At 41.2% G+C, this 12,907-nt stretch overlaps 1 protein-coding gene across 4 annotated transcripts; it reads left to right on the top strand.

Annotated features, from left to right (window-relative positions):
- Window positions 1–1,874: 1,874 nt before the first annotated feature.
- csnk1e (casein kinase 1, epsilon) lies at window positions 1,875–12,439 on the top strand. Of its 4 annotated transcripts, none has more exons than XM_056366778.1 (11): window positions 1,875–2,168; window positions 3,547–3,644; window positions 3,771–3,881; window positions 4,964–5,112; window positions 6,947–7,175; window positions 7,378–7,548; window positions 7,664–7,812; window positions 7,901–8,099; window positions 8,200–8,345; window positions 10,175–10,229; window positions 10,974–12,439. In XM_056366778.1, exons 2-10 carry the CDS (start codon window positions 3,569–3,571, stop codon window positions 10,205–10,207), a joined length of 1,263 nt encoding a protein of 420 aa, XP_056222753.1. In that variant the 5' UTR covers window positions 1,875–2,168; window positions 3,547–3,568; the 3' UTR covers window positions 10,208–10,229; window positions 10,974–12,439. The 4 variants fall into 4 exon arrangements, with proteins under 4 accessions (XP_056222753.1, XP_056222752.1, XP_056222751.1 ...); XM_056366777.1 differs by having other exon boundaries at window positions 10,971–12,439; XM_056366776.1 differs by having other exon boundaries at window positions 10,175–10,240.
- The last annotated feature ends 468 nt before the right edge of the window (window positions 12,440–12,907 follow it).

Raw genomic sequence — 12,907 nt, 5'->3', positions numbered from 1 at the left:
ACATAGTGAATGGCACTGTGACTTGTTTCAGTAAAATGTATTTCTTGCACCTGAAAGAGAATCAGAATCTAACCCATAGTTAGCAGTGCTAGAAAAGTTCCTGTTGATGTGAATGCTGCATTTATTCTTGAGCACCCTCTGGTTTTATATCCCATTCTGCTGTCTTGTTTTGATCAATTTCAACTTATTATTGTATTTTAGGATGAGTAAGAGAAGTAATTCTAACACCGAGAAGAATATCCAGAGCAGTCGTGGTGAGTTTACTTAACAAAAACATAGCTACCTAAATAAAACATAAAACATAAAACAAAAACATTAATGGCTAATTATTAATTTAGTTTTAGTTATTTGACATCTATTTCTTAACTTTTTATTTATGGCAGAATCGACATCTTAGCGTCACGCTACAATACAAGGTGATGAAAGACGCAGCTAAGCCAGCTAAAGTTGTATACTCTTAGTAGTTGCTGGTGCAAACCTGGTTCTAACCAAACGTAAAGAAAACCAGTATTTATCCGCCATTGTTGTTCCTGTTTGAAGCGCATGCGCAAAATTGTATGTGACGTCATTGCTTACCAAACTTTTAACGGTCCGCAGGGACAAGAATAACCTGAGTTTTTTATTTTATTTTATTTTATTTATTTTTTTATTTTTTAAAAACAGTCTATTGCTTAAACCGGTAATAACTTTTATCAGACGTCTGAAGACTTCTGATTCGCCAACATGACTTTACGGTTAGTGATATATCGCCTGTACCTGTGGAGGAGGCCTAAGCTAAGCTAGCCGTCTGTTTTTTTCTGGCACAGAAGGAAACATTTTCATTACTTTTCCCTCTCAGTCGACATGTTAGGTAGGCTAACGTGTAGCTTTGCAAAAACTAATATATGCTCACAAACATGTCTGAGTGCAAAAAACTCCCAAGTCCAACAGACGTGAAATTAATTCACCTAGCTGTTAGCCTTCTTTTATTCAAGCTAAGCTAAGCTAATTTAAGCTCCATTTAGAGGCTCCATTGATATCTCTATGGGCGGCGCCGTGAAAGTATCATTTGCCACAAGTCATTTATAAAAATGTTTTAAACGAAATTATCTTTTAAAAACTCTTTTTATCGTTTTTTTTTTCTCATATTGAGGCTTAGATATACGGAACTTTTATGTTGTTGCTGCTGGACCACATCCTATACTTGTTTGCTATCTCAGTCTGATTGTGAGCAAATATTATTAAATCCATGGCCAAAACTGGAATATCAAAATGGATAGCTGGTTAGTAACAGGAAGCGTTAAAAGGAAAGAGAGTCAAGAGACGGATGGTGAATCAACAAATCATCTTTACCGTTGTCAAGTAGTTTTTTTTATTATTATTATTATGGGGTTCTGGTTCATTGGTTATTGCTGTATACTGAATAATGCCAAAAGTCTGCAGTTCCACTTCAAACATCTTGTGACCATTTGTAAAAATTGTCAAAAAGTTGTGCAGTATAAAGTACGTTATTTGTCAGAACCACTAGAGGGGGCAGTTTATTCTTTCCCTGTAGCCTATATATCAATCTATGAGCATTTTGCTTCCTATGTATGGACAGGTAGTATAGCACGCACATGACACCTGTCCATGCAACAATTATGAAATCTTTCTACATGGTACCTTCAGGATTAATTTGAGAATGAGGTGTTGCTCTGGACACATGCCGCAGCTTTAAGTGAACGGCTTGATTTCTGTATGCTTCATTCATGTCTGCAAAAAACCAGCAGCAGATCGGCGGCTTTAAGACAATCCGGGCATCTCTGCAAGTCTGTGGATGACATCATTGATATTGTCAATGGTGTAAACTGAGAGAGGGCTGGGTGGGGGGGGTGTAAGAGGGGGAGAGAGAGAGAGAGAGGAGAGCAGCCAGAGAATAGAGAGAGAGAGAGAGAGAAGGACCTCAGTGTCTGGTTTCGGCGTTCCTCCAAAAAAAAAAAAAATCCTGACAGTGAGAATCTTCCAGAGTCGCTCGGATCAGCTGTGTTGTTTTTTTTCTGGGGGGGAGTCTTTTTTTTTTTGCGGGAGCGGGAGTTCAGGTCACGGATCTCCGAGGTTATGAGCCGTCCGAAGCCGCGTCGGTGCGTCGCTGTCCAGGGTCCTGAGTGAGAGAGACCGAGCCGGGCGACCACGGAGCCTGACATAACCCGGTGAGGAGGAGGTGGGGTGGTGGTGGGGGGGGTGTATTTTGGCTTGTCAAGGTGTCTGGAGGCTTGTGCGTGTGTGATCGTGTGTGTAAGGCTTTATGTGTTAAACAAATAGAGTCCACATAGAGTCGTGTTGGGGCGGGGGGGTGCGCTTGTTCAGAGGTCCTATAAGGAGGGTGCGGTTATGGGAATTTTTGCCACATTTGATGGTCAGTGAGAGATGAACTGTGTGTTTTTGCATTCAGCACCTTCCCCTGTTTTTCTCCTGTGGTATCTGGGGCAACTGCATGAAGTATTCTCTCTGACAATATCAGGTCTCGCCTGTTTTTGCAGTCCTTTGCAGCTACAGTGGGTCTCAGTTTTATAACAGTGACAGTAAAGCATCTTTGGAGGCTGAGGGAGGAAATGAGCTGGAGAAACCTGATGTAAAGGCTTTGGTAATGTGCAGCAGTGGCTTGCTCTGCCTTATTTTCCCTGCACTGTGTATGTGGATGGGGTGTATGTAGGTCTATGATGCAGCCAAGACTTAAAAAAATTAACTTAGTCAGCATTAAGGGCAATGTCAAAGTGGTTTGTAAGACATAATCTGTCGAAAAGCCTTCAGTCATTTCCCACTTTCAAGCCCTTATTTCATGGCTGTTCAGGCAGATGGAGCTTGGGTGAGGAGAACATGACTCATTTGAATTTTGTCAGGGGACTCCAGTCAGAAATTGGGAGTTTATGCAAATCGCTTGTATACAGGACCAGACTCCTTTGAAGTGCTTTGGGAAGAGTGTGTGAGATGCTGATCCAGTTTGCCCCCCCACCCCCACCCCCCTGCAGCTCTGAATAAATCATGTTATACAATTACATGCTCTGTTCTTCTTTGCTCTCACCTTCTCCCCATGCACTTTATAAACACTTCAGTGGCCTACATTGTTGTCCTCCGAGATACCAGAATTTATTATCACACCCTCTGAAAGTGTAATGATTCTAACTCAACAAAACATGGCCGATAGGAGCAGGGTTGTTGCATTAGATCTTGTGTGCTGAGAAATGTTTTGCTTCCACTTTGCATTTAGTCACATCAAGTCACTTTATGGCTGGAAATGAGCAACATTTTCCTTCTTAGTTCCAGTGAGTCAACTCAGACTGCACTATGTCACTGTTTTGGCTCAGTAATTTGCACTTTTCATTCTTTCTCATCTCTCCAGTCGATATTTCCCAAGCTACCAGTTTCATTTTCTTTCATGATACAGCAGCCCAAGGGCTCATAGCTTTGAGTCTAAAGTCTGCAGCTTTGCACCACAGTGTCCTTTTACTCTATTGATCACCAGTGATTGATGACAGCTTTGTGTGTGTTTGTATCTGTGCGTGTGTGTGTGTGTGTTTATCCCGTCAGTGAGTTGAAAAGCTCAGGAGCCATGGAGTTAAGGGTGGGGAACAAGTACCGCCTTGGGAGGAAGATAGGGAGTGGATCCTTTGGAGACATTTACCTCGGTGAGGTTTTTTTTTTTTTCCTGTGATTACTAGATCTCGCGCTTAAATTTCACAGGTGAAGAGACCCTGGTTGTGTCAGAAGCTGCTGATAAGCTGTAACTGCGTCTCTGCTGTTTCTCCCATCAGGCTCTAACATTGCTACAGGAGAGGAAGTAGCCATCAAACTGGAATGTGTGAAGACCAAACACCCACAGCTCCATATTGAGAGCAAGTTCTACAAGATGATGCAGGGTGGAGGTGAGATAAACCAAAAGACTTTTTCAGGGGTTTTGAAAGCTTTACTTTGCGGCACTGAGAGGCAGTGGAGAGTTTTAGGTGCATTAAAGGGTATTAAGGGCTGCCGATGGGTAGATAGAACTGTTGAGGGCTATTAACAAAGATTACAGTTGTTTCAGAGGCATCACAGTGCATTTTGAGACCTTGAAAGGTATTTCAGAACATTTAAGGGTATATGAGGTGCATTCAGGGTCATTCCAGGACACTGAGACACCTATTCAGCTGGAATTAAAGATTTCAGTGGTCGTTCAGTAGCACGGAGGTGTAGTCATGGCTGTTGAAAGGTGTTGAGGGGTGTTTAAATGATGCATGTTAATGATGGAATGAACAGATAATGTATAAGTATATATATATATATATATAGATGTAGTCACTAGTGTATATATATACATATATATATATAAAAGTATGAATAATAAATACAGTATACATGATAACACATGAAAATATTATATAGTATTATGTATAATATATGTGCAGTCTATCACTACTATGAAATATTTACAAAATACAAATGGACATGATTACTATGATATAGCATATAAAATAATATAAAACTATAATAATAACAACACAGCAGTAATACAGCATTATGGTACAGCAATAAAAGTAATTTAAAGCAATGTAATATATAGTGGTAGCTATGTTACTACCGCTACTAGGTAAATATTAATAATAAGATCATAATATATAACAGTAATATACGAGCAAAGACAAACAGCTAAAAGTAATAGAAGTTTAAATTAGATATTCAAAATTAATGAAACGGTTGAAGTAGTTAGTTTAAAGTGATAGTCTTTAAGCCGACTTGAAATGAATGAATAAACAGCTGAAACAATTAAACAGCTAATTGTAATTGATAAATTGTTGAAATAGCTAAAGATACTGTAATTGTCAAATAAAGCAGTGAAAAAAAAAAAAGTTCTGCGTCAGTAAAAGTTGGTGAATTATAAACTGCACAGGCTGGAATGTCTCTACCCCGTGTTATGATGCGCTGTTCTGTGTCCTAACTCTCTCATTGCCCCCTCCTCCCCTCCCAACAGTGGGAATCCCGTCTATTAAGTGGTGCGGAGCAGAAGGCGACTACAACGTTATGGTAATGGAGCTGCTGGGCCCCAGTCTGGAGGACCTGTTCAACTTCTGCTCCCGCAAGTTCAGTCTGAAAACAGTGCTGCTGCTGGCCGACCAGATGGTGAGACAGACTGACTGACTGCAGTCCACACTATAAAACATAACGGTCCGTCAGGGTTTTTCCTGAGATCCTGAGCCAATAATTGCCACACCGTTTACTTACGTTATGTAAAAACCTCAGGGTTCATTGAGTCTCTGTAACGGGGCTCCTCGGGGCCCCAAGGCTGAGAAAAAATAGATGAACCGAATTATAAATGATTGAAAGGTACAAATGAAATGATGCAGTCCCAAACGTATTTAAAAGGGCTACTGTTGGTTTGCACACATTGCTCTGAGGTCAACCTCAGGCTGTGAAGTTATAAAGATTTCAATAAAAGCATTTCTCTATTTTTAGACTACAACTAAAGGGATCATTTGAAATCAGAGAATAATTCTCATCTAAACTGAAGCTTGTTTCCCGGCTCGAGACAAAGCTTATCCCCTCACTATCTCCAACCATTCAGCTGCTCCGTGAAAGTCAATTCAAATCTAGGACATGGCGGCTCCGCAAGGCGGACTAATCCTCTTCACATAGGTCAGATTGTTGTGTCTTTTATGGGCCTTTTTAATCTGTCATATGTCATTCTTTCGTCTACGACTGGCACATTAGTTCTTTTCATCCCATTTTCTCTTGGCCACTCTGACCTCTGTTCCTAATCGCTCTCTGCTGTCGTTGCAACATCTCCCCCTCCCCTCCTCTCCCCTCCCTTCCTCTCTGTACTGTACCATAACATAAAATGACCCCTATATATCTGCACACAGGCTGACAGGGTTATTGATCAGCACCACTGACTCAACTATTATTTCACTGGGCAATGAGAGTTGTGGCCTTTGAAGCTCACTTTCAGTTTTAGATCAAACACAGTGGGAATATAAAGACTCCCAGTGTTGCAGTCAAGACCAGTAAAGCTAACTGATTATCTGAAAGGGAGTAACTGTTTTTTAGATGCTAAAGCCAAAGTCCTCACTAATGTGAAAACCTGAAGAAAGACGGATCTAATTTTTACATTGTCGAAAACATAAGATCAGTCAGTTTTTCAATGTTATCCCTCACTGGGTGTTTTTTTTTTTACTGCACTTTGAGGACCATAAACTACAACTGCATGTACCACACTATTGACTGAATACAACCTATTTCTAAAGCACACCACAACAGATGATTTTAGATGTAAAGATAGCCATATAATATACTATGAAAATATACTATGAATATCCACAATCCTTTTAATTTTATGTATATTTGATTTTAACAATAACTCATTCCTAGGTTGCACATGTCAGGTCTTGGATGTCAGAGCATCTTCCTTACATTTTAAAAACATTCCCTGATGGCAACATGCATAATTACATATGAGACAGACTTTAACAGAAGCCCTGTGTTAACAACTTGATGTGTAAGACATGGGCCTTTACCAGACCAGGGAGGGTCTAACAAAAGACTTTATTGAAACTTCATTCGGCGGCAGAAAAAAAACCTACAAATAGCCCCTTTAACATGTACTCAGGTCAAGATATTGCACCCTTCAATTCTGACCATTTCTTTTATAAATCTGTGTGTTGTGAGTCCTCCATCTTTAGCAGAGTGCAGTGCTGAATTGCAGAAGGAATTGCCTCAAAGGGCGAAGAAATGTTTGTCATGATTAATTTCATGGCTCAAGCCAAGTTCAAGTCTCTGTGATTTGACTGTGACAGGATACTGACATGAAACGACCCAGGGGCTGCCTGGAAGGACTAAACCTAAAAGTTCACAGCATACTCTTATGAAATGGATTTTCTGTTAATGGGGTACAACATACAAGACAACCAGTACTCTCCTTTAATCCAACTAAATCCTCTTCCCTGTCTCTCGGCCGCAGATCAGTAGGATTGAATACATCCACTCCAAGAACTTCATCCACAGAGACGTAAAACCCGATAACTTTCTGATGGGGCTCGGCAAGAAGGGCAACCTGGTCTACATCATCGACTTCGGCCTGGCCAAGAAATACCGTGACGCCCGAACGCACCAACACATCCCCTACCGTGAGAATAAGAACCTGACCGGCACCGCTCGCTATGCCTCCATCAACACCCATCTGGGCATCGGTAAGACAGCACACACAGAGGTTGGCCTAGATATCTGTGTAGGTGTGAATGTGTATGTTCTACTAAACCTTTCATCTTCTAATTCTCTTTTTATGTCCTTCTCTCCCTTTTCTTCTTCTCCCCTTGCATATATATATATATATATATTCTTTTTGCTATTTCATTCTCTCCTCTCTCACTGTTCTTTGTTTTTCCTCCACAGAGCAGTCAAGGCGAGATGATCTGGAGTCTCTGGGCTACGTTCTCATGTACTTCAACCTCGGCTCTCTGCCCTGGCAGGGGCTCAAGGCCGCTACCAAGAGGCAGAAGTATGAACGTATCAGTGAGAAAAAAATGTCCACTCCCATTGAGGTGCTCTGCAAGGGATACCCCTGTGAGTAAAGATGGGGTTTGACAACAGCTTTAAGATGCAAAACAGTTTTAAAAGGGTCTTTGCAGGGTCACATTTTGCTTAAAATCCACTTCTCTCTCTTTTCTGTGTTTCCCAGCTGAGTTCTCCACTTACCTGAACTTGTGTCGCTCCCTGAGGTTCGATGACAAGCCAGACTACTCTTACCTGAGGCAGCTCTTCAGGAACCTTTTCCACAGACAGGGCTTCTCCTACGACTACGTCTTTGACTGGAACATGCTGAAGTTTGTGAGTGTCATGCTTTTGCGGAATAATTCTAGCTTGGAGGTCAAAATATTTATGACTTATGTCTCTTGACCGTTCCTCTGTGTTTCAGGGGGCCAGCAGGACAGCAGAGGATGGAGAGAGGGAGAGGAGGGAGGGAAAAGAGGGGGAGGAACGAGCAGGAGGAGGCCAAAGAGGAGCTGGAGGTCGAGCTCTGCCGCCTGGTCCAAACCCTTCAGCAGCCAACAGAGTCAGGAACGAGGCAGACGCTGCACCTTCCAATCCAGTCACACGTGGAGTCCAGCAGTCAGGTCAGCATGTTTGGAAGTAACTGTGAGATGCAACTGTAACAGCATTAAAGCTTTTATTTCAAGTCTGTGTCTTTGTGTGTGTGTGTGTGTGTTTGTGCAGGTAACCGCTCTCCTCAGGTGGGGAGAGCCGAACGAGCCGAGCGAGAGAGGAAGGTGGCCATGAGGCTTCATCGCGGGGCCCCCGCCAACATCTCCTCCTCTGACCTCACTGCACGCCTTGACCAGTCACGCATCACTGCATCGCAGGTGGGAAGATTGTAACTCAACAGGTTTTGTGAGTTTAAAGAGAGTTGGCGCAAATTTTATTTTCACATTAGAACATGTCATTAGGAAATGCATTCAGATCAGACTGTGGCACAAACACACCCTCATAAACACTGTGCTAGCAAACTTTCCTCACCATCACCAGTTGCGAGTTCAAATTACATGCTTTAGATTTAATGCTGCGTGCACCTAACATTTAGAGAGACTGATGACACCTCATTGCTGACTGAAATATCTCAGTAACTGTTGGATGGTTTACCATGAAATGTTCATGTCATTCATGGTTCTCAGGCAGTGGATCCGAATGATCCTGACTTTTCCCCTTTTTCTCAACAAATGGAGAGCCATAGAATTTTTTACAAACATCCATTTGCACCTCAGGATAAACTGCAATCTCCTCTCTGTCAGGTCAAAATGTAATTTGACTGATACTTCAGTTAAAGGAGCTATTTGTAAGTTTTGCTATTGCTACATAGCCAGCGTTAGCATTAACAGCTGTTTACTTGTCAATCTAGAAGAAACGTTGTGAGTTCAGCATCAAATGTAATTCTTTTACTCCCCAGCAGCTGTATCCAGCTGTGGAAAGCAGCACCAATGTTAACTCTTGTCTCTATCACATTTTTTCTTCTGCTGAAGTTAGCAATGCTAACCAGCTAGCCCCAGCCAGGCTTGTTACTTTCTGATAGTGACTCACTGTAGCCTCCAATCTGCCCTGAAGACATTGCGCTGCTCAGAATTATAACCTCTTCTATTAGAAAGACCACAATAGCCGAAGCTCTTGTCAAGTGACAATCACCACCACCCGCTCCCGGCGAGAAACCACATTCGGTGGGAGGGAAAACTTACAAATAACCTCCTTTAATGACTAAATGCAAAACAACCGTCATTCCCCTCAGCCTCAGCTGTACTTTGCCTTCAGCTGGAATAACCAAATGTTAGCACACTAACGTGCTAACTGAGATGCTGACCTTGCTAAACATGATGCCTTCTCAGTATCAGCATGTTAGCATCGTGCATCTAGTGCAGCCTCCCACAGCTGTAAGCATAGCTGTTGACTCTCAGTCCTGTTATTTTAGAACTCAAACATAAATAAACCGCAGCCGAGATGTTTTGTGACTGAAATGGATCAGAGGGATTTTTCCTCACCTTGGACTGCTGGATCTGTTTCATTTGTAATTCATGATGCCATGTTGGAAATATTGGAAAAAATATTCAAACATAATCTACTCATAATTACCACCCGAATATTTATGTGAAGAGTTTTTGTTACTGTGCAGTTTATATAATATGAACATAGAATAGACTAATCTGCCAAGGTAGGATCCATGTGTCCCACAGCTTCTTTATGATTTGTGATTGGACTCTCTCCAATGCTTCTTCATTTAGTGGGGATCATGTCTGCATCCTGCAGCAGTGACAGCAGACGTTCTGAAAGTCCAGACTGACTGTGGTGTAATTTCAGTTCTATTCAGTAGACTGACTGCACCAGTGAATAAAGCTGCTCCTTCTGGTCCAAACCTTTAATCAGTTTGTGTGCTTCTGTTTCTTTGTGGGTTTACCTGCCGTCCGAATTTTCTTTGCATGTTAGCAGCAAACCGTGTGAGAGGAAAACCTCTGTGAAGCTGCTAACTGATCCCATAGAGCCACATTCTGACTAAAGAGCACAAAGAACTATAGTCAGGTCATAAATCAAGAACTAAGAAAGGTCACGGGGTGTGGCCATGGATGAGTTCACATTTTAAATACAGTGTATTCTTCAGGTTTGTGTCTTTGCTCTGCTTCAAGCGTCTCAGCTTTCCCCCTTTTCACAGGTCAGTGTGCCATTTGAACATCTGGCAAAGTGAGTTCATCTTGTCTGGCCTGCAGGTCAGTGGCAGGTATGGACATGCATGGCACACACACACATAAACACACACAGACACACACACACAACACACACACACACACACACACACACACACACACAGCATGCTTAAACAGCTATCCAAGTCTTTTGTTGATGACCTTGATGACCTTGATGACCCCTGACACCCCACCCTTCACATTCAGGTAGAGAGATAAACCCATAATATTTAGCTCAATAGTTATTCAACAGCAGTAATTCAAAGCAGGAATGATAAGAAATAAGAAACAACACAGAGCCACATATATTTACATATATTGTAGGAGCAAAAAATGTGTGTGATCCTGTAATTGAGTGTTCACGAACTAGTTGGCTACCTCACTTGCTTTACTAAGATGGCCATTAACCCAACTTAGACGATAAGTCATTATGGGAAATGTAGGAAATCAAAAAAAGTACTTTACATCAGCTGAGAAAACAAACTCCAGTATCACAGACTGAATCTATTACTGATAAAAAACAAACAAACAACAAACTTTGTTTGTAAGATTGTAAAATTTCTTGGGCTTCTCCAACCTGATTATTGTCAGCCACGAACTACAAGCAGTACAACATGAAATAGCATAAAATGCTAACATTTTTGGTTTTGGTTATTTCATGGGATTTGTTGACAGTTACAAAAATATAGAACATCTTGAGTCTCATCCTTCAGTTATCCAAAATAACTAACATTTCTCTTCCTTGTTTTGTCTCTTGTGGTTCAGCAGCTGCAGGGTATCAAATACCCCTTACTTTTCGAAATGGATGAATGAAAACATGAATGAGTGGAGGAGGAGGAGGAGGAGAAGAGGAGCAGGAGGAGGCGTTGCGGGCCCTTAAAAGGGGGGACGAGGGTGTCCGTGTGTCTGTCAGTGCTGTGTGAGCATGCTCAGTGTTGGAGAAACACTGAGATGATGAAAAACCAGTGAGACAAACAGACTCTTGGCTGGAACTGGTTGGTACTGCTTTTCGGGGTGCGGCTGGAGGAGGAAGGGGCCGAAGTAACACACAGGTCCCGCCCCCTTCTTCGCTCATATTCACCTGCCCATCGACTCAGAGGCTCAACTTGCAAAAAAAAACATCAAAGTGCACAAAATGGACTAAATTTCAATTATTCCGTAGTTTACACCTGTGTTTGAATAAAAAAAAAAAATTTAAAAAATCAACTTTCAACCTGCTAATGTTTGAGAGCTACATCTGCTGTTTATGGTGTTCTTGATTATAAATGAATATGTAAACAACTATGGACACGAACACAAAACAAAAGTGTATTTAGGCCTATAATAGATGAGACAGGAGAGCGCTTCAAAATGGACCGAGGAGGAGATCAGAGGGGGAGGACGACTGAGAGAGTCTGCAGTGAATTTGTGGATGGGAGCAAGGCTGCTTTTTTGTCAGTAAATGTCAGTGTCCGTCTGTGTGTTATTGTCTTAAATATTCGTTTTGCCTTCAGCTTTGCTTTTAGAGAGTCTGAGGAAAGGAGGGACAGAGGAGGGAGAAGTGACCGTTGATTATGAATTATCCACAAATTATAACAGAGGATCTGTCCCTGATGTGATGACCTTTCAATTAAAAGTTTGTCTTACCAAGGTGAGATTAACCAGGAAAACATGCTCATTGAATGTGAAAAGAAAGAGTAAGTAAGACAGCTTTGAGTTGAGGACAGGATGAAGGGAAAGCCATTACGATTGTACGATATGATAAAGCCTTAGTCCAGCTTGTAACTCCAGGTATGAGGAGACTTGAGAAAGTTATAAGATCTTGGTGGTGAACAAGTCTGGTGTTACATATGTTATTTTTCTTCTTTATGTTTGCTTTGTTTTGTTTTTGTTTTATAAAACGTGTAAATGTGTAGATACCTTTTGCCAGAATGTGACAGATTGTTTGAAGATGATGCTGGTGAGAGAAGAGTGCTGTTTATCTCCTGAGAGCCCTGGGGCAAATAGTGAAACAATAACCTTTAGAGTCTGCCAGAAGTGTGTGTTTTGGTTTCCGCTGTGGCAGGCAATGACAGAGAGGTTCTTTGCTGATATTTTGAGGAGTGTTTTTGACCCAGACCTGTCAGGATGGACAGATGTCACCGATGGGAAGGAGGGAGCTGACTGATGTCCTGTACATTTCTTTACCATGCTTCAACTTTATTACTATGATATTTGTGTATATTTTCTGAATCAATAAAAATATACACAGCTTATACAGACTTCTGTTTCACTTCACACAGAATACAATTTATTTATTTTGGTATGTTTTCCAGTGTTATCTATACTTTAACCCCTTTAACTTTTATTTTACATAAATGTTAAAGATGAATATAGCTTTAGCTAAGGACTGAAACTCAGGATATCTCAGTCACTGCTTCCTTTGTCTGTCTTTAATCTTTAGTCTCTTTGGCCCTGATAAGAAAGATCTGTAGAGCGGCTTTGAATGTCATTGGAAAATATGTAAAAACAAAGTGCAAAAAAGTGTTTGCAGTTATACAGTTTTACAGTACATTATTACTTGATATGTCTACTTCACTGAACATAGAGACAGACTTTTACTTTTAACTCTACACTTATCTGACAGCTTAAGTTCTAAGTTACTTTGCAGATTAAAATTTTACAAATAAAACACGTTTTATACACAGCGCAGTTTATAAAATATGATGCATTGTTACAGATTT

The sequence above is a fragment of the Seriola aureovittata genome, chromosome 21 (genome assembly GCF_021018895.1).
Source record: "Seriola aureovittata isolate HTS-2021-v1 ecotype China chromosome 21, ASM2101889v1, whole genome shotgun sequence".
Lineage (NCBI taxonomy): Eukaryota > Metazoa > Chordata > Actinopteri > Carangiformes > Carangidae > Seriola > Seriola aureovittata.
The sequence above is the reverse complement of the archived record's forward strand: the minus strand, read 5'-3'. Positions and strand labels throughout refer to the sequence as shown.